General features: G+C 37.1%; 2 protein-coding genes across 2 annotated transcripts; one reads left to right on the top strand and one right to left on the bottom strand.

Annotated features, from left to right (window-relative positions):
- Positions 1-1,619: 1,619 nt before the first annotated feature.
- On the bottom strand, positions 1,620-7,710 carry LOC146747196 (uncharacterized). Its single transcript, XM_085498324.1, has 2 exons — positions 7,009-7,710; positions 1,620-2,345 (listed from the first exon to the last, which is right to left on the bottom strand). The coding sequence occupies exons 1-2, from the start codon at positions 7,708-7,710 to the stop codon at positions 1,620-1,622; spliced, it is 1,428 nt and encodes a 475-aa protein (XP_085354450.1).
- Positions 7,711-16,098: 8,388 nt separating this feature from the next.
- On the top strand, positions 16,099-21,755 carry LOC102800508 (fatty acid hydroxylase domain-containing protein 2-like). The gene is made up of 5 exons (XM_078008593.2): positions 16,099-16,380; positions 16,599-16,714; positions 18,086-18,294; positions 18,461-18,733; positions 18,968-21,755. The coding sequence occupies exons 1-5, from the start codon at positions 16,284-16,286 to the stop codon at positions 19,152-19,154; spliced, it is 882 nt and encodes a 293-aa protein (XP_077864719.1). The 5' UTR covers positions 16,099-16,283; the 3' UTR covers positions 19,155-21,755.
- The last annotated feature ends 593 nt before the right edge of the window (positions 21,756-22,348 follow it).

The raw sequence follows: 22,348 nt of genomic DNA, 5'->3' as shown, positions 1-22,348 counted from the left end.
ATTCAACACGGACGAAATTATACCACGTTCAACTGTTAAATTCTCGATCACGGGTCGCTTTGCAAAGGCCAAATGACTCGGAGACACGTGCAGGGTCATAACATTTACCAAGACATACAGCTTGTCATTGGATATCTCTAAAATTAACTTAGTACGGGGCAATTTAGGTGCACGATACATTATAGAGCGATTACGATAACACTTGCACAATCGAATAACCGCCAATATTAATAAGAATCCTGAACACATTAAAATCAGAATTAACGTTTCATTTCGAAGTTGGATCATGGAACTCTTCAAATCTCGCAAGGGATGGTCCGTAATTGACTCGTCTACTGGCAAATATAACGTTTTAGCCCGGACCCTGGGAAGGGATGCAATCAATATGCTCAAAGTTCTCACCTTACAAACTGTATATACTGACAAAATCAGTGACCCTGTGCTTATAATAGCCAGAATGGTTTCAATTATAGTAATAGTTTTGACTTCCAAAAACGGTAAGGCAGGGGTTTCATCCGTAATGTCGCTAAATAATTTGTCTACTTTAGAATAATAAATTGGTTTATTTTTCCTTAATAAATCTGCCGTTCTGTTTAAATCTACCACCAAACGTGCATCAGAACGTACAATTTCCTCGAAATTCCCTCTGTTAATGGTGATGTTAGGGAGTTGTACTCGCCACGGGTTTTCAAACATCGATTCCCCCGTAATTTCTGTCAAATCATCTGGGTCATAAAAGGGTATTAAAAATGGCAAATTTACCGGATGCAGAAACGTGGGGGCCTCGTCTTCTGTGCAACTGGTTAACAATGGCGATATATAGAGATTGTCGGATTTTATAGCGCATCCACAAGGCAATTTAATTATACACATTGTACAACCTTCAATAGGCTCAGGGCTTTCATCCCCACATGCTATTAACCATTTAGTATCATTGCTATTTACCAAAATATTCCCCTGTCCGATTTCGAGAATCTTAGGGTTGTATACTGGGTTGAGTATTAAATCTATTTTACATGTGTTATGAATTTCCTCTTTATTATCATAGAACAAGGCCTTCGTACACGACGACTTACGCATATTTATCATGGTAATCACAGAGGGACAATATTTTACTGTCAGACCAGTACAAGACGAAATTTGGTCTGCACTCATTTCAATGTAGTAAGTTTCATCTTCATTAACCCCAAAATACTCTGCAACTGACGTTACCTTCGTGCGCCCGTTCTTTGCTGTATTATTGTCGAAATGCTGAGGTTTATCACCTAAATCATAAGGGAGGGGCATAGGCATGACTATCACTTTATACACTTCCAATATGTCGTTTTTTATAGTAATGGGGATTCCAATCTTTATGTACACATTATTGTCTGTACGCCGAAATGTCACTCTCGCATTATGGTAATAATAATTCAAATTCGTGTATGCTATATCAAAATTAGGATATTTCTTTCGTAGTTTCTTTCGCACTGCCCTTAAAGCATCCCCTAACACTCTCGGTCCTACCAACTGCAAAGGTAACCTTTCTTGTAATAACACGTCAATCGAACTCACCCTACGTTGTGTCTCCCTTTCAAGTAACTGTAACGCTTGTAGGCGTTGAATAGCATATCGAAACATTAAATGTGTGGATCGCCTAACGCCTCTTGATTTAGTTCCATTCTGTTCAAGCGCTTTCTCCACTGCGATAAATCAGATACGATCGAATAAATGGCCTCATGATTTTCTTTAATCCCATTCAGAGCATTCCCTATTCTTTTATTCGTTGTGAAAACATATGAGTTTAAATCATCTTCGTACGCAACAATTTGATCTGTCATAACCTCGGTGGAACTTTCCAATGCCGCTACATGCCGTCTCAAAATATTTACGTCGTTCGACGTGGCCGTTCCGAATAAAGATTTCGATACCTTCCCTACAAAGTCTAATAATCCCCTTTTCTGCCGTTCATTTCCCAAATTCTTTTTCTCTATCTTTGGAAATAACACACGAATCGCTCGTTCATCTCTCGAAATATGATACATATAGAACTTATTCTGTTGTTCGACTAACTTCAAAGTTTCCCCGTATTCCTCACAAAACTTCGGAATGAGGTGAACTGTTTCGTTCGAACATAATGACTCATTCACACTCATCATAGGAATATCTAAATAAGGTATTGCGAACGTATGATGCCAGTACGTTAGGCTGTTATCGATGTTTGCTACCCGTTCAAACAATACTCCATAATTGGGGCGCAGAACATAATCTCTCATCTGCACAGACGGTTTCCATCGTACGACCAGTAATACACTAATAAATATCAACGCTATTCTCATCTTGACATCAATTTCTCGGGAGACGCACTATAAATTAGTAATGAAATGAAAAGAAAGGGGTATGACACATGATAAATGAAAAATTCGTGGCCAATTCTCAATTTGCGTGGTCGAATGGTAGAATTAAGTACCCACCTAAAGCGTTTCCTATGTTCTCATCAAATTGTCCATGGCATCACCGCCCGGCGTCTTCATGAAAGTGTGACCCCCAACACCAAACCCGTACGTAGCTATAGTGCGGACATAACACCTCCATGTAATTTAAACTTAGGCTTTATCATGGATTCTTTCCACGCTCCTTGAGAAATGATCTCGTATGAATGAATTCGTTAAGTATTATCGTTAGTAATGAATGATGTGCGTCCCAGGGCCTAAATAACACTCGTCTTGTCACACACTAATCTCTTTTTAATATACTTCTAAACCATTAATCAACTTTTCCCGCCTTCTTTTATTTGCTTTTGTCGACCCCATAAGGGGTATCGGATGGTCTTCTAAAAATAATCTCGCCTGTTCGTTTAAATTCTCATAACATTCCCAAGAATTTTGATCTTTTGGGTACCCCACCCATTTAATAAGATACTCTTTTCTACCGTTCCTTAGCCTACCCTTAATAATCTTTTCGATACCAAAATATCCGCTATTCCTACTATTCATCTCTGTGTCTCTGGGCCCTACCGAATCATTTTCTCCTTCGGGTATATCATCTAAATTAGGAACATTTTCTCCAGGAATTCCCGCTTGAGTGGGTGGGGGTTCACTTTGCATTTCCGTACCCCTCTCATCAGCATTCACGATTTCAAACTCAGGGGCTTCCCCAAATATATCTCCTTCATTTTGTTCTTCGCGTAAAGCTCCGCGTTTCAGTCTGTTTACATGAACTATATTTTTAAATATTTTCCCATCGCATACGCGTTGCAATCGAAAGTTCACGGGAGATACTTTTTCGAACGTGCGATATGGGCCGTGCCACCGATGTTCTAGTTTTTTACTCAATCCCGATGTTGCTTTAGGCGTGTACAAATAAACAATATCCCCAACTTGGAACGTACTTTCTTTCGCTCTCATGTCAAAATAATATTTCATTTTTTTTGATTAGCCTCAATGCATTTTAAAGCAGTCTCATGGGCAACCTTTAATTTTTCCTTCAGTAATTCCGCATAATCTCGGGGTACTTTATTCTCTTGTTCTGGTTCTAATAACACTGTGTCTATTGGCAACGTCGCCCGTCTCCCATATGTTAAGTAAAACGGTGTTTCTTGAATCGTTTCCTGTTTAGTCACTCTATACGCAAATAACGCGGCCGGTATAAATACATCCCAATCTTCCTGTCTAGAGTCGCAAAACATACTTAATATTTGAATTAATGTTTGATTAAAACGTTTCGTATTCGCGTTACATTGTGGGTTATATGGCGTCGTGTTTGCTTTTCTGATTCCAAACATTTGGCAGGTCGCTTTGATTACTTCCGACAAGAAATTTTGACCCCTGTCTGACAAGAGACATCTTGGTGCTCCGTACCTGCATATAATTTCATCAAATAGAATCCTAGCTGTTGTTCGAGCATTCATGTTTTCCGTCGCGAACGCCTCGGCCCATTTCGTAAAATAATCAGTAAACACAATAATATACCGATTTCCCGCTCGAGTTTTATGCATGGGCCCAATAAAATCAACTCCGACCCTATGCCAAGGGGCTTCTATTTTTAACGGTATCAAGGGGGCCTTAGAGCGTAGTTTAGGAGATTTCCTAGTGGCGCAATCTACACACGTAGACACCCAACTATGGATTCCAGAAGCCATTTTTGGCCAATAATAACGCTGCCTGATTGAAGCATAAGTTCTTGCAAACCCAAAATGACCTGCCGTTACTTCATTGTGAAATTGTTCTAAAACGCGATTTCTTAATTTATGCGGAATGACTAACTGTTTTACGCAATCCTGTTCTTTACTAAATTTACCCTTGGGGAACCAGAGGTGATATAATTTTCCATTCTCCATAACATATTCGTCTCTAGTATATGCTAATATTCGCGCCTTGCGCGGTTCAGGCGGTAGGGTCCCGTTTATTAAATAATCTATTATTTGGCTTATTTCTGGGTCGGCTCGTTGCATTTCGCTAACATTACACCAGCCTGTTTCTGCAGGCGTTCCACCGACTACATTTTCTTCACAATATACGGCTACTGTTCCTTCATTATTAATTTCCGGTTGGACTTTATCAGTTACTAAGGATATTATTCCAATCAAATCATCGTCCTCCTCTAATTCTGTGATCGTTTGGGGCCCCTCATAGGTACGTCTAGACAATGCATCCGCGTTTTGGTGAACCTTACCGGGCCTATGTACAACTTCAAAATCATACTGTTGTAGGGCAATGACCCACCTTCCGATTCGGCCCTTAGGTCTTACTAACCCAAATATATACTTTAAACTTGAGTGATCTGTTATTACCTTGAACTTTGCGTGCCTTAAATACGGGTCGAAATATTTAATTCCTACCACTACGGCCAAAGCCTCTAATTGTGTTATAGGATAATTACGCTCTGCTGGGGTCAACGCCCGCCCGCCATACGCAATAACTCTCCCACGTCCGTCTTGTATTTGCGATAAAATAAAACCGATGGCTTGGCCAGAGGCGTCGCAACATAATATAAATGGCTTCTCAAAATCGGGGTATGCCAATATAGGCGGATTTGTTAGCGCTTCTTTCAGCTTTTTATAATAATTACAAATACCTAAGAATCCTCTCAAACTTCTTACATCACGTGGAACGGGGAAATCCCTTATGGCTGCACATTTTTCTGGATCTGCTCTGATACCGTCCTTACTTATCACGTGACCTAAATATTTAACCTCTCTACACGCAAAATTACATTTTGATAACTTCAGTTTTAAGTTAGCCTTTCTTAACCTTTGGAATATTTGATTCAGGTCCCCCAAATGTTTCTCAAAAGTATCGGAAAATACGATTATATCATCTAGATAAACTAAACAACTCTTCCAATTCAATCCCCTAAGCACAATATTCATGAGCCGTTGAAATGAATGTCCACTCCCAGCGACCCCCATCGGACATCGGTTAAATTGATAATTCCCAGCATGGGTCGTAAACGTAGTGAGTTCACGACTATCTGGATGTAGGTCTAATTGGAAATATCCACTTTTTAGATCAAGCGTCGAAAAATATTTGGGTTTGGCTATTCCCAAGGAGTCAAAACAATCCACTATTAAGGGTAAGGGGTATGGTTCTAATTTTGTGATTGCATTCAACTTCCTATAGTCGACACAGAATCGATAAGCACCCCCAGGTTTCGTAACCAAGACAACCGGAAAACTCCATTCCGAAACAGAAGGTGAAATTATATCTTCAGATAACATATCATTAATTTGGTTTTCAATCTCTGATCTTTTTTGAGAAGTGACCCTGTATGGCCGACAACTAATTGGGTCGGGGTCGCCTACTAATCTTATTCTATGTTGGATTAATTTCGTGTGACCCATGTGTCCTGCAATTTCGGCAAATATATCTCCATTCATATTTAGGAATTTCCTTAACCTTTCTTTTTGTTCAGAGTTTAAATCTGCCCTCGCCATGTCAATATTGAAAGGGTTTACTGTTTCACTAGGGTGATCATCGTACTTGAACTCATTCAAACTTAAGTGCTCCCCCTCTGAGCCGATGTTAATTATGCCAGTATCCGGGGTCAAACATTGTATCATTCCAACTTCAATGCCTCGAGGAATTTGAATTTCTGTGTCTAACGGATTCATTACTCTAATTGGCACCTTATTCTTATGTATTTCAAATATGCCTTTTGCAGTCAATAACCCGTACTTAGATAAATTATTCACGCACTTATTTTCTGCAATTACCCCGTTTGGATAATGATATCGAGTTTTACAAGTCATAATTTGCTGTGTCTTGGGAGGAATTGTAATACTATTTTGTGTCCATATTGGCGACTTCGGTCTCAAATGAAACTTTCGGGATGAGAAATCAATAACTGCTTTATGTTCCGCTAGAAAGTATGCTCCACTTATCACATTACTTTTTGTATAGTCGACAATGTGGAAAGGAATAGTCACTTTTTGATCCGCTATTTCTGCCCTAACATAGATTCGACCTCTGAGCGGAACTATTTGACCATTCACAGTACGTGCTGAACTTCGAAGGGGGGGATATATTTTACGATTTCTCAAGTTTGGAAAGTTTCGTATGAAACTTCTTGAAATAACTGAAATCTCAGCTCCCGTGTCTACCAATGCCCATACATAATCATTATCTAATTTTACTTTAATTACATTATTTCTATAGATATCGGTTGATACTGAACACAAAAGAGGGCTGTCTACCATCCTTTTCTTATGGCTAGTCAGTCTATTCTCCGCCCTTACTAAAATAGACTTTTTGGGTTTAAATTACCCCCTTGTTTTTCGTTATCACAATTTTTAGCAATATGGCCTTTCGCCCCACAACTATAACAAATTATATCTCTCGAATTTCCTTTTTGTGCCTCTCTTCGACACTCCCTTGCCCTATGACCCCTTTTGCCACAATTATAACAATTTCCACTGAAATAATTTCCACGGCTGTAACAGCCGGCTGCTGAATGACCCTGCTTATTACAAATGCCACATATCGGAATTGTATTGAATTGTCTACCTTGGTAAGTTAGGTTTGAACCAACCTGACTCTCTGGTCCCTGGAACTGCTGCGGGCTGTATACGTACTGCGGTCGATGTTGTTGTAATAATTGTTCAGTTTTCTGTGCTAACCTTTCCACGCTGAATTCAATCGCTGATAGATCTGCGCCATTCTTTTTTTTCTCACCTTCCTGCATCTGACAAGCTATCTCACTCAGTCTGGCTCTTCGTCTCGCTTCATCAATGGTTTGAGGTTGATGGACAATCACCTGACTCTTGATGTCATTCCGTAGCCCGGCGCGAAAATAACGTAATTGTTCTTCGGGTGTTTTACGAAGTCGGGCACAACGCGACTTGATATTTGCCGCGTAATCTTCTACGGATTCGTCGGTCCCTTGTTTTCGCTCAGACAGTTCTTGTTCTAGTATCCAGTCTAAATCGGCGTTTTCAAAATATGCAATAAAGGCCGCCGTTAAAGCTTCATAATCATCTCTTACTTGGGCTGGCAACTCATTTACCCACATCTCGGCTGGGCCAGTCATCAACATTCTGAATCCTGCCGCTTTTCTATCATTCGGCAGTTGGTTAAAGTCTGCGTACGCATTAAATCTCTGTAACCAGGATGTTGCGTTCTCTGATTGTTTACCTTTAAACGGAGCTGGCCCAATTCCCATGTTGACAGGCGTTGGACGATTTTGAAGATCTTCCACCACTTCCTGAATTCCTTCTACCGCTTGTTGTGTCATTCTTTGGTCTCCAGCAATGGCTTGTCATTTGTCCAAGATGTTCCGTTAAAACTTCACGAATCCCTTCCATCATGTATGTCTTTTGTCTTGTAATCATACAGTGTTCCCAGGATGATTTTTGTGTTGAACACAATGCCCAAGGGTTCTCCACCACGTGTGATAGGTATTTTTGATGGTTAAAAACCTTTCACTTAGGTAACCAGGGTTCGGTCGTTTCCACGCTAGGCTAACAAAAGACACACACAAGCTTCGTTCATGTTCCCAAAACGATTCTCTGCCAAGTCCCTGGTTTTCACCCGAGACAGCATTAAATCCATCTTTATTTCTTGTCACCCCTTAACCAATTACAATCAGTATAAGAGACTCCAAGGCCTTGCCTTCCAACAAACAACCAATCACATGAAAGTTTTACACATCATAATCAATTAATTACTCGTCAAGCTGTCTAGAGAAAACATTTCTATACATTGTCAACGCTAACTAATATTGATGGGGTAATAATCTCGCACTAACATTCCACAAAGATACTACCTTATTTAAAATCACAAACAACATTGGTTTAGAATTACAGCTACTGTCTTGTATCTTAAAAACTGCAGAGTCATAAGATGTTTTTGGTTGATTTCGACCAGCTCGCCATCTGGTCTTGTCATTAACATTTATCAGTATATGTCATGGCAACCACTGTCAAACTGACTGAAATATAAATCATGATAGTTCCAGTCCGTCACCAATTCACTTGTTTGAAAAGGCACCCCCCAAGAGTGTATGACGCCTTGTCTCAATTCAGACCGAATCAAAGACTGTGCACGCCGTCGATCTATATTTGTGATCGGTGTAGATGAGAAACATTCCACCACTCTGATCGTTTCTATATCATCGGTAATTCAGTGTACCGCTCGAATGTAATGCATCAATCAATAGTTTATTTTTGAAGGTTTTTTTTACAATGACTGGAAACCCGACCGAAATCGCGAAATTTTAGGATTCAATCTTTACTCAGTCAACCATCAAAACTATTCAGTTCATTCTCTCTTCACTAATGAAATGACAGCACTCAGCAAAATATCATTCATCGTTTTTTAAACATCATTTCGTGTATCCGCGATTTCGAAATACTAGAAGAGGCAAGAACGAACGTTACATTTGAATGGTCAAATGACAAGATGCTGACCCCGCTCGAACGTGCAACAGAATGTATTAAATACATTGACCCATTTGAAAGACAGAGTCAACCTCAAAACATTGAGAGCCATAGCCGATGCTTCAAACAGCGAGTTTCTCTTTAAATGGTTCAAAACCAAATTAAATGAAGCACTATGATTCGTCACAAATTACGCTGACATCCTTAGCAGCCTGGCAAAAGAAATCACTCAACTAACCTCACCACCAGATTCAAATTTCCACGATCAACGACAAAAACGAAACATTATAGGCGATCTCCTGTTCGAGGTAACGAGCTTGGCTTGGCTACAAAGAGACAATTGTAGCTACTAGCTCGCCAAATTGACCACTTTGAAACGAGACATTTAGGCGATCATCATCATCAAGACATCGGCTCAGATACTGTACGCCTCGGCAAAACAGCCAATTGACAAATTCGTAGACTCAAATTCCAACAAGAACAATCCTGACATAATACTTAAACTACGTTCCTTGCAAGAACGTGTAGACGTCAACACAACATTTCTGGAGACCCACGAGATGAAGGACACAATTTTAGTATATCTGTTAATTACTGTTGATAGAACACATTTTATGAATGAATTGGTTTTCCGATTTGAAAAACATTGAGTACGTATTCATGCGTTAATTAATAATGTTCAACCCATTGAATTTGTGTCTCACCCCCCCAAAAAAAAATCAGAACAGCATTACTAGACATCTCCATATTTCTAAGACAAAATTAACCAAATTTTGAAATTATACATATTTTAATACCATCCACACACAAAAAATCACGTCTTACGGCAAATCTGTCCAGACCAATGGAAAAAAATGAAAATATATTACTGCAAATACCTTCTAAAATTAAGTAGCAAAGCAAGAAATTTGGCTAGCCTGCTAGAGTTGGGAAAATATCACCCCCATAGCAACTAGATTGAAATATTGGATCAAAATAAATAATTCTAACCCAAACTCGCTAGTTCACGAAGCTCACAAACTTGGAATACATCTTGACGAAAAAGGAAAAGACAACTGGGTAAAAGACATGAATCAAAGTAAATAGCAAACCAAGAAATTTGGCAAGCCTGTTAGAGTTGAGAAAATATCCTTGTAAAAGACATGAATCAGATTTTAGACAATTTGACTATGGAAAAAAAATATTTTGGAATACACATAAATCTCAGGATGACAAAAAAACATCATTGAAACATTGACAGGTAATTCGAACAATCCTTTGAAATCCATAGCACAGAAGCATTACATGATGCAAATAAAAGTACAAATTGTAGAAAACAAGTTACGAACCTACAGAAAAATTAAAACAGAATTTGCATATGAAAAACATCTCACCACAATCAAAAATCTAAATCATAGTGCTGTGCTAAGGCGAAACTCGGAATAAGGGCTCATACCCTTCAAATAGAAAGGGGTAGATATAATAACTTTATAGCTGAAGACTAAATTTGCCCAGTTTGTGACAACTAGAAAATTGAGAACGAAAAAACAACTTCTCAATTGTAATCTATACATGGAGGAACGAAAAATCATGATTAAAATATTAAATACAATAAAATCAACTTTAGGACGGACGATGAACACCTAACAGATATACTAAGAAGATAAAATGACAAAATAATCATTATGCTAGGAAAATTCGTCCACATCTGTTTCAGGTTACGACAAGAAAAAAAATCCTAAAATGCCAAATGCCTAAACCAACCACCACATATTTTTGTTTTGCTTTACATTCACATGTTTGTGATTTTATTATTGTTACACTTTGGTTATTTTTGTTGCTTTATCGTATATAACCTTATAGCTGAAGACTGAATTTGCTCAGTTTGTGACAACTAGAAAATTGAGAACGAAAAACAATATCTTCTCAATTGTAATCTATACAAGGAGAAACAATAAAAAAAATCATGATTAAAATATTAAATACAATAAAATCAACTTTAGGACAGATGATGAACACCTAACAGGTATACTAAAAAGTTAAAATGACAAAACAATCATTGAGCTAGAAAAATTCGTCCACATCTGTTTCAGGTTACGACAAGAACAAAAATCCTAAAATGCCAAATGCCTAAACCAACCACCACATATTTTTTTTTTTGCTTTACATTCGCATGTTTGTGAGTTTATTATTGTTACACTTTGCTGTTTTTTTGTTACTTCGTTGTATTTCCAACCAAGATCCCACGCATGAATACGGTTTCAATTTTAATTATTATTGTGCAAATTAGGTGGTTGAATATTGACATCATGGTCAGTTTACCACCTCAGTTATCACATCGTGCTTTGTAAATATTTGACAAGCTCAGTGGTCACAGATAGTGTTGCTAACGCAACACACGGACGCACTCTTTCGAAGGGGTAACTAGCCATGTTGTGTACGGCCGCAGTGAGTTGAATTGAAAAGCCCGCTTCAAGTTGTGTACGTAGAGTAATAGATTATTATACATTATATTAGACATAATCATAATCGCAATCAAGAAGCAGATCTTTCCTCACTGATAATATAGCTACCTATTGCTGACCCGTGTTTACCATGTTGTTAGGACAATTTGATTCATGGCATTATTCAATACAGGAGTTATGAAACGCGATCAGACCCCACATTACAACAATATCACGCCTCATGCGTTACTTCAATAATAACGCCCAGCTGATTTGAAGACTATATAGTTGTGTCTTCAATTATTATTTCAAAGGCGAACATCTTTCACGTACACACTATAAACATTACAAACGGTAACATCGGTGTAAAAGTATTTATTTCGAGAACAAGTCAACACTGTTCATAATGAAAGAATCGCCAAAAATGGCAAAATAAAAGAAATATCTAATCATTCGAACTACAACGTGCATACATACATACAGTATTCTGAGGATCGTCGATTGATATTACGCCATATTGCAAATGATACTATTATCAATGAAGGTGTTGACGAAATGTAACGTGCACGCACGCATTCCTCGTCCAGCGGTGCCCCAGTCACGTCAAACAGTCGATTTATGAGAGTGTAAACAATACGGTCAGGATATTATAATTGTATAATGGAATCTGCCTAATGGATAAGCGAGTGCTCCCTGTACATCTTGGCAATAATCAAAACTTAGCGCATTTTATTAAACATGAATTAGCATACAAAGTGTATGCCATTATTACTGGTCGATGTTCGCCATTGAAAATACTCTGTATGCAATGCGTACGTGTCAAAGAACGAACTACGCACCATCTCTATAATATGAAACATTTACGATTTCTTGACCCGCTTCCCGTTTGCTTATTGAATCTACAATGATAATAATAAAATTTCATCTCATTCTCTCCAATATAACTGTTTATATTAAATTAGTGGTGTCCTACTTTTCGACAATCACCCTTTCTGAAAAACGTTGATGACCGACATGTCGTCACATCAGTTCAACGTGGAAACGTGCAAACGTCAATCTCAAGTAAAACAGCTTTTGATTGAGGGATCAAATAAGCAGTAAGTTTTGTATTGAAAACAAGAAGTACATGTATATCGCAAAAATCATTTTACCTATATGTACAAATTATTCAGAACGTGGTCAATCGAATCGTGAATGATGAGCGGAGTAATGATTGGTAAAGACATAATCGAGTATAATTTATAAGCGGAGTCTGAATTTGTCAATGGCATACGTAATTATACGTACAGTGATTCAGTAGTTTGATGGTAAAAATAGCAAGTTTGGTATTAAAATATGTATAATTTCAAAATTTGGTTAATTTTGTCTTAGAAATATGGAGATGTCTAGTAATGCTGTTCTGATTTTTTTGGGGGGGTGAGACACAAATTCAATGGGTTGAACATTATTAATTAACGCATGAATACGTACTCAATGTTTTTCAAATCGGAAAACCAATTCATTCATAAAATGTGTTCTATCAACAGTAATTAACAGATATACTAAAATTGTGTCCTTCATCTCGTGGGTCTCCAGAAATGTTGTGTTGACGTCTACACGTTCTTGCAAGGAACGTAGTTTAAGTATTATGTCAGGATTGTTCTTGTTGGAATTTGAGTCTACGAATTCGTCAATTGGCTGTTTTGCCGAGGCGTACAGTATCTGAGCCGATGTCTTGATGATGATGATCGCCTAAATGTCTCGTTTCAAAGTGGTCAATTTGGCGAGCTAGTAGCTACAATTGTCTCTTTGTAGCCAAGCCAAGCTCGTTACCTCGAACAGGAGATCGCCTATAATGTTTCGTTTTTGTCGTTGATCGTGGAAATTTGAATCTGGTGGTGAGGTTAGTTGAGTGATTTCTTTTGCCAGGCTGCTAAGGATGTCAGCGTAATTTGTGACGAATCATAGTGCTTCATTTAATTTGGTTTTGAACCATTTAAAGAGAAACTCGCTGTTTGAAGCATCGGCTATGGCTCTCAATGTTTTGAGGTTGACTCTGTCTTTCAAATGGGTCAATGTATTTAATACATTCTGTTGCACGTTCGAGCGGGGTCAGCAGCTTGTCATTTGACCATTCAAATGTAACGTTCGTTCTTGCCTCTTCTAGTATTTCGAAATCGCGGATACACGAAATGATGTTTAAAAAACGATGAATGATAGTTTGCTGAGTACTGCCATTTCATTAGTGAAGATGAACTGAATAGTTTTGATGGTTGACTGAGTAAAGATTGAATCCTAAAATTTCGCGATTTCGGTCGGGTTTCCAGTCATTGTAAAAAAAACCTTCAAAAATAAACTATTGATTGATGCATTACATTCGAGCGGTACACTGAATTACCGATGATATAGAAACGATCAGAGTGGTGGAATGTTTCTCATCTACACCGATCACAAATATAGATCGACGGCGTGCACAGTCTTTGATTCGGTCTGAATTGAGACAAGGCGTCATACACTCTTGGGGGGTGCTTTTTCAAACAAGTGAATTGGTGACGGACTGGAACCATCATACTGCCTGGGTCAGATTCATGTTGACTGAATCAAGTTGACCCAGTTTTTATTGTATAATTTGGAGTATAATCATAACATTGGCATGGGGAACGCGTCATTTTATTTACGAGATTATTTTGGCAGGGTGTCTGACGTTATCAAATCTGAAGAAAAAACGATGGGATTGAACGCTCCGATAATATCCATACGTACGTGTTTTATTTCATTTATTTGGGAGATCAAATCCCTCCGCTGTGGGTCATGTGTTTTTGTTATGTGTCGAAAAGGACGGTAGTATTTTAGCAAAGCCTAATCGATAAGAATAAGTGAATTGACTGATAGTGCCTGGGGTCAACAGAATGTCAAGTCCTGTTATAAGTGACTGATGTTAGAAATATGTGAGTATTTCGACTTTCATTCATGGTGAATTTCAACTCTGTAGTAAGTTACACTGCCACGAACGGAACAGTATACAACTAATCGCCATAAACGAGATTAGGTTTGTTTGCTCGATGTTTGTTATGTCCAGGCGCGATTCAATACACGCAGGTCGAAATTCATGCATATGGGTGACGCTTTAAACTTGAAACTCTATTCAATATCCCTGCTTGCGAGTGTTCATGTTTTAGATAACATAAATATACAAATACACCAACATCTGTTGTTTATCATCTACGTGGGAGGTCTATTTCACGTTGGGAAAACTTGTGACCAGCGAGTTATAAATAACCCCTATGCCTTAAACTTAATCGTGTGATTTAGTTCAAACTGGCATTCACGAGTGTGCTTTGGAGTAATACACATCGCTCGTATCAAACACCGATGACTATTTTTACTCGTACGGTAGTCATGTCACGGAATTTAAAAGATTTCTCGTACGTGGATCTACAATCATCGAATACTTTCAAGCCATGTGTGGCCAATACGTTCTGTATGACTTGTTGCGTAGATCTTCTTTGCCTTGGGGAAACGAAAATAGCTACGTTACACCGTAAACTCATTCCGTGTGATGATTATGTATGTCAAAGTTATTCTGTAAAACGATCAGGTAAATATATATTTTAACTCATAGTAGCATAGTCCGCCATTTTTTGAAAACCAAACTGTACTGATTGTGCATACTTTGCATTTTAGCGGCTTTATGACCGCAGTTTTACGGGGTGACTATTGGTTTTTAATATTATTCTCTCTCTCTCTTTTTTTCTTTTATGACAGATGAGCGATTCTGATTAGAGGGATGGAATAAGAAAAAAAGAAAAAAAGTGTACAGGCTGTTTGACTCATTGAAAGGATGTAAGAAATGTAAAAATGAACATGTATATATAGAATGAATTATTATTTATTGTTCACTGTTTACTATTATTGACGTTTCTCTTTTCTCTGTTTTTAATCGAATCGTTTATGTACTCGTATTTTTTCGTGTCGTTAAAAATAATTTACTCAAACAAAACAAAGCAAATATGAGGTAAGAATATATAAACAATGAACAACATATGTATATATAGAATGAATTATTTTTATTGTTCACTGTTTACTGTATAATTATTGACTTTTCACTTTTCCGTGTATTTAATGGAATCGTTTATGTAATCGTATTTCTCGTGACGTGAAAAATGAATTTAACCACGCCACACATTTACATGTATGTACGTATTTTTTAAGGTGTTAAGAAATATTTAATCACACTATACATTTACGTGCTATGCAACTATTTTCCTTACTCACATCGTATGTTTTTTTCGTGGCGTTAAAAAAAAAACTCAACCACGCCATGAATGTATACTCCATGTCAATATTTCATTCTCGTTTACCTCTTGTGTGCAATAAACTCCGTTAGTTTTCAAAATGCCTTGGATTTATTAGCGTATGTGTGTGAGTGCCCTCTACGATACATTCTGAAAAATCTTTCGTGACGTCCACGCTCGTCCAATTAAAAAATAATTAAAACATCCAATTAAAAAAATAATTGAAAAAATATAAACAATGAACAACATATGTATATATAGAATGAATTATTTTTATTGTTCACTGTTTACTGTATAATTATTGACTTTTCACTCTTCTGTGTATTTAATCGAATCGTTTATGTACTCGTATTTCTCGTGACGTGAAAAATTAATTTAACCACGCCGCACATTTACATGTATGTACGTATTTTTCGAGGTGTTAAGAAATATTTAATCACACTAATATTCAATCATTGTGACGTCATTATTTATGCTCATCTATGCACGGGCACCCATTGTGACGTCATCCATCCCATCATATCCATGCTGGTTAGATCTTTAGATGCTCTGCTTTGGAAATCATTATTCGTAGCCGAGGACTTATAATCTAAATTGTTTAATATATATATATTTAAAATTTGTTAAACCTACGATCTGTGTTTACGTATATTATCACACAGTCCTCATGCGCAGTTTAGACGGCAGTGCCCGGTCTGTTATATACTACCTTCTGTTGCCGCAGTATACACGATGGAAAACACGCTGTCTAGCTACGGATTATTTGTGGATACATGGGACAGTATATATCAGCTATCTGGCAAAAGCGATGTCATAATATTTTGCTTAGGTAAGTATGCTTTGGAGAGGCTACCTATGTGACACCACATTACATGGAATACACAATTTATCAAGCACTGTATGAATTGAAGTGCAATTATACATCCCGGACATCAAAAACTGGGTATGTCAAGGTTTTGATATTGTGTCCTGTTTTCATTCATATTCTATAAGAATATTTGTTTGAAGATTTGTCCACAGCAGTTTTGTGTAATTTTACTTTGTCAGGGTCATGGTTGGCGGCTTTTGTAACATATTGGGTCGTTAGTATACCACTACTGTGTATGGATTTGACGCACAGACCTAGATTCATTTACCAGTATAAAATGCAGATGGATAAACCGGTAAGTGGTATATACATGCTATATATATATATCAATGCTATATATATATCAATAGATTTTTCTGAGAAAAAACAACTGATATGATATCCGAGAAAAACAAAAATAAACGAAATTGCAGAACAACTTTTTTTTATTTCCTATGAATTGTATAACAATCGACCACAAACTTATTTAAATTGTGCCAAAACTGACCCGAATAAGTCCACAAATCCTGACAAATACAAATTATTAATTACTCACTTAATTAATCATAATCACAATAAATAAATACTCTAGTATCCTATTTAATTAACAACGATGAAAAAGCTCTGCAAATGTAATAACATGCAATTTACAGTTTGTTTATATCGCTTTCTCGATCATTTTTTCAATTTCTGACAACAGACTCTATGATGTCATACGTCACCCATAATCCTTTGCTGAAGAATCAAGATGGCGGTCTACATAAATTGATGAAAAATTGAATATCTAGAGAATGAAAGTGATATAAAAAAAACTGTAAATAGCATTCTCCTACATTTGTGGAGCTTTGTCTTGTTTTTTTTTGTGTTGTTTGACTTCCCCTTTCAAATACAAGTATGTCATAATTTGCAAACATACAATGTGTTCAAAATGGGGGATTATATTCGTCACACCCAAAAGCACGTGACCTATGGCAGCTTATATACTAGTATACAATCGATTAGCTCCGTGAACAAACATCGATCTGCTACTTGGTCCGCTACGTAGGCTTGTTCCGCCATATGAAAGTCAATACAAATTGTTTTAAGTCACGAGTCATAGATCGAGAAGAAAAAATAACACTCAATCACTGGTTTATTCTCAAATAACAAGATCTATTCAAATCATTGTTAATCAAAATCGAACATGTATTCTATATATCTTAAAATCATGTCTATATACGAATAATAAAGTACTCCGTTCATTCTAATTATCGAAAAAAAATGCGCAGACCACTCTAACCATATGAACCATAAAGTGCGATTTCAAGTTGAATTACTTAAACCTGGTCGCTATAGCCGCGATATAAGAAAAGTTCAATAATTCTTCTGTGGATACCATTTAAGGAATTCTTATACAAATGAAAAATGACTTATTGTTTTTATCATTTATTTGGATATTCTATGTAAAATGACAAACAAATATTTGGTTGCGACATCTTGCTTTTAAGGAATCATTTATTAGAAAAAAACGCAATAAAGAGATTCATTCTAAAGCTATGATGGAAATATGTATATCGCTATGAACTTGAAATACGCCTTAAGTTTAAAAATAAAGTAATTATGTATGGATTGACTTTGTTTATCCTGAACAATATAATATGTCTGAATTATATAACTCAAGATTTCGTTGATGTCATATCTCTACTAGATCGAAGTTGCTAAACTCAAGAAGTTATTCAAGGTGGTACTTCTCAACCAACTGTTTTACGCCCCTCTGATGATGTGGATGTACTACGTGAGCGCCATGTGGCGTGGGTGCAGTATCAGCAGTAGTGACTTGCCCAGCGGCGAAAGAATACTTTATGATTTACTCGGTTGTCTGATCTTTGCTGAAGTCACATTTTACTACTCACACAGGTGAGCACACTTTTCTATTGGTGCAGTTAATCGACCATTAATCGATCATGATAACAGTTCACGTCCTTGGTGCAGTGTATATTTCACGTCACTGTTTGCATTGTATATTTCGTTGCTGCGACCCATTGATTATCTTTATCTTATAACAATAATGTTTCTTTACAAGGGCATTGCATCATTCATTCATGTATAAACATGTACACAAACTCCACCATGAATGGACGGCTCCCATTGGTCTAACGTGCATCTACGCTCATCCAATCGAATTTGTGTTTTCAAACATAATATCTGTGATTGGTGGACCCATCGTGATGGGATCTCATCTCATTGTACATTGGCTGTGGTTAGTGATTGCAATGTATAGCACTATTTTGGGTCATAGTGGTTATCATTTCCCGATTAGTAGATCACCTGAAAATCACGACTTCCACCATTCAAAGTGAGTAATTTTGTTTTCACAGTTGATATACAAGATCTATGTCATCTGGTGTTTGCGATTTGATCGAAATGTGATTCGATCCATGTAATGTGATATACAATACGACGCGATATGATGTAATGTGATGTGATGTGATGTGATGTGATGTGATTGAATATGAACTGACGTGACACAATGCAATGAAATGTGAAGATAAAAACACACTCAATTATTCTCAATATATTTGTTTCCTAGATTCATCGCCAACTATGGATCTACTGGAATACTGGATCGGTTACATGGCACTGACGCCATGTTTAGAGACAGTATCGCCTTCAAGCGACACAAGATACTGCTTGGAACAACCCCAATGTCTAAGACATACCCCGATACTAAAACCTTTGCAGTAGACAAATACAACTTTAATATCTTTAAGAAATGATTTTATAATTTAGCGATCACTTGATCTTACATTTTTCATCAAAAAAACTTGTAGCAGTGTGGCATTTATGGCTTGTATGTCGTTTTCATCAAGAGGACTGATATACTTTGAGTTATAGGACACACTCACTCTCGAGTTATACTTGTTTTGGTCTGATCTCTTTCGTTAACGTCATTTATCTCGAAAATTCTTGGCATTAATACTAAAGTTATATTGTTCAGTGTGACGTATCCAACGCCTGTAAAATATATATATATGTTTTTTCTTTTTACAAAAACGTCGGGCTGCATGACAACAATATAGACACACTGTAAATCTTGGAAGCACTTTCATGTTTTTCATTAAAACACACCGTTTTAATTGAGAACACATACACTGTTGTAATTAAAAACGTGTGTTTATAAAACACCTGTATCAAAACAGTAGTGTTTTAGTATTTTCAGAAAAGTGTTTTAGGAAGTTATTAAGGTAGAGATGCAGGTTCGTGGGCACTTGGGAGTGATTTTTTTTGCTTTTTATTATCCAAACAGACTGTTAAAATTTTGTAGAATTGTGAATAGTGGAACATACTCAAAAAAACGCCTTTAAAATATAGATAACAGGTGCAAACATTCTCTCTGTTGAATGGCTAGCAAAATCTAGCAAGGCTGTACATAAGTAATAAAAAAGAAACATGGTGAAAAAAGAAATGACGGGATCTCCATATTATGCTCTATATTTAACTTTTAACAAAACAATAATACATTTAAATTAGCAAACTTTTTACTGAGTGAATTGTTATGCAAATTAGCAATTATCTCAGCTTTTTTTTTAGTGCAGACGCTTTGACCTTTTGATATTTTCTCAAATGTGTTTATCTTCAAAACGCCGTCGGGGCATTGTTTTTGGTTGAACAGTGTTACATAGATTTGAAGTAGTGAAATGTGAGCTGCTGCCCTGCAAAATCGACAACTGGTAGACAGTGTTCAAGACGGCACTTTCTTCACAGTAAACAGATGTACCAATAAACCAATTTTGACAGGAAACAGAAGCATGGTTTAGAAGCTAATTTTTGTTAATCCGCATTTGGTGAATGGTCGTTGTAGTCCAATCACATCTGAACATTCTCACTTTCTAACACAAACACACATGTAATGTTTCAAGGTAAAACACTTGACTATGCATGTTTCACATGTGTTTATGTACACGACATGTACATAATTTCATCAGTGTAACTAAAACACTTTCCTTACAAATTGTTTTATGTTGAAGCACATCCGAAAACAAACACACATGTAATGTTTCAAGGTAAAACACTCGGCAATGCATGTTTTATAAGTGTTTATGTAGACGACATGTACAAACGGTCATAAGAGTAACTAAAGCACTTTTCTTTGAAACTGTTTTATTTTGAGGCACTTCAGAAAACAAACACACATGCAATGTTTCAAGGTAAAACACCCGATTATATACATGACACTTTTGTATGCCGTCTACGGTATGCATCTATAATAGACACAATACTTATTATCGACTGTATGCAGCATATTTATTGGGAAAAAATGCTCACACACGTCAAATTTGTCTGCAAGTCATACTGTACAAGTAGTGATAAATTAATGTAAATTATGTAAATGGAATCATAACCGATGGAATTAAACATGCACAGTGTTGTTATCAATGTTTGAGTTAGTAAGCTGGATGACGCTGCGCTGAACAGGCAATCATTTTCTGTGATCTTTCTAATCATTAGATTCAATTTCTTTACAACTGTTATTCTATTGGCGGAGCCTCGGTGTTGAATTCCAATATGATGATTACCACGAACATGTGCGAATCTGCGACTAATTTAAACGAGCTCCTCCATTCCTGTAATAATAAATAACTATTCAACTGTTGTAGAAATTTAATTATTACAATAAATACAATATGAAAACAAATAATGAACATTAAATTAGTTTGCTACTTCTTTGCAAATATTTTGAGATACCTTTCGTAAACGACGATGAACATTAATGCATGCTGCGTGTTCAAGTAACTAATAATCTGCGTCGTGCGCACGCTCATTCATGATTGTGTCATGAATTTGTTTTCGCGTATCTGTTGACCGACTTAATTAACTGATTATTAGCGAATTGCTGTGTTATGTCTGTCATCGTGTAGGCCTATTTGAAGTTTTGGACGGAACTTGGCTCAGTGATTTGGAACTAATTACCAGATAACCGTCGCGATTTTGACAGTTTATATTCATAGTTATTAATGTAGTGAACGATTAATCAAAAGATATGACGTATTCAGTACTTATGTGATTGGCTTTATGATTGAAGGTTACGCCCTAGAGTCTTTTTACTGCTTTGTAATTGGTTAGAGTTGTGAAAATGAATAAAGAGAGTTTGAGTTGGTCTTGGCGAATACTCCACGACAGACACAGCCTTGGGCAGTCGAGTCCAGTCTGAGAGGGAGTCCAGTCTGAGAGAGAGTCCAGTCCAGGGGCGAGCCTTGAGGCAGTCCAGTCTTGGGCGAGTCTTGGTTCAGCCTTGTGAGAGTCTTGGGGACTTTTCCCCAGGGCGCTGTGTCTTATAGAGTGCTCGATTGACCGACTAAGACGAGAGCTGAAACGTATTTCGTTGTGTGTGCCTTATTTGACTGTAAAGTTAAAGTGACATTCCCGATCCCGTACCTCAAGGGGACGAGATAGAGAGACGAGATGAGATAATTGAATTAAACTATCGGGAGTATGTGGACAGGTGGCGTATTCGTTAAAGAAGCAATAACAACTTGAACCGAATGAAAGATTTTTTGATTTTCTGAGTACAGAAGGGAACCCAAAGTTATCCTAAACAAATCTGTATGGTATGATGACATTATTACTCCTTACAAAGCGTGGGGAAAGTGTAATTGATAGAGCCAGTATCGGCAGTTGTGTACTACATTGATATTTGCAGCGACCTCCATTCTTTTCTTTATGTCCGGGATAACTGATTAAACTCTAGTTCATGAATTTACAGGTCCGGCAACGCCCAAGGAAAACAAATTTCATGGTCAGAACATTTTCATAACTGACGATGTGAGCCAAGGAGTCATAACAGAAAGGAAGAGACTGCTGCAATTTCGTAAGGAATACAATCAGGAGAACCCAAGAAAAAAGACGTATATTGCATGGAGGGTACCAGCGACAATCATGGTTGAAGGAAAGGATGGAAAGAGGAAATCGG

This window comes from Saccoglossus kowalevskii, chromosome 4, assembly GCF_978046115.1.
Source record: "Saccoglossus kowalevskii chromosome 4, keSacKowa6.1, whole genome shotgun sequence".
NCBI classification, from domain to species: Eukaryota; Metazoa; Hemichordata; class Enteropneusta; family Harrimaniidae; genus Saccoglossus; species Saccoglossus kowalevskii.
Note: the sequence above shows the minus strand (reverse complement) of the source record. Positions and strands in the feature narration are given on the sequence as shown.

Coding starts and splice junctions, on each gene's coding strand:
- LOC146747196 (XM_085498324.1), bottom strand. CDS start 7,710: ATGACACAACAAGCGGTAGAAGGAATTCAGGAAGTGGTGGAAGATCTT. Junction 2,346..7,008: donor TCCAGGGACCAGAGAGTCAG/GTTGGTTCAAAC, acceptor ACTAATTTATAG/TGCGTCTCCCGAGAAATTGA.
- LOC102800508 (XM_078008593.2), top strand. CDS start 16,284: ATGGAAAACACGCTGTCTAGCTACGGATTATTTGTGGATACATGGGAC. Junction 16,715..18,085: donor AAATGCAGATGGATAAACCG/GTAAGTGGTATA, acceptor TATCTCTACTAG/ATCGAAGTTGCTAAACTCAA. Junction 18,295..18,460: donor ACATTTTACTACTCACACAG/GTGAGCACACTT, acceptor TTTCTTTACAAG/GGCATTGCATCATTCATTCA.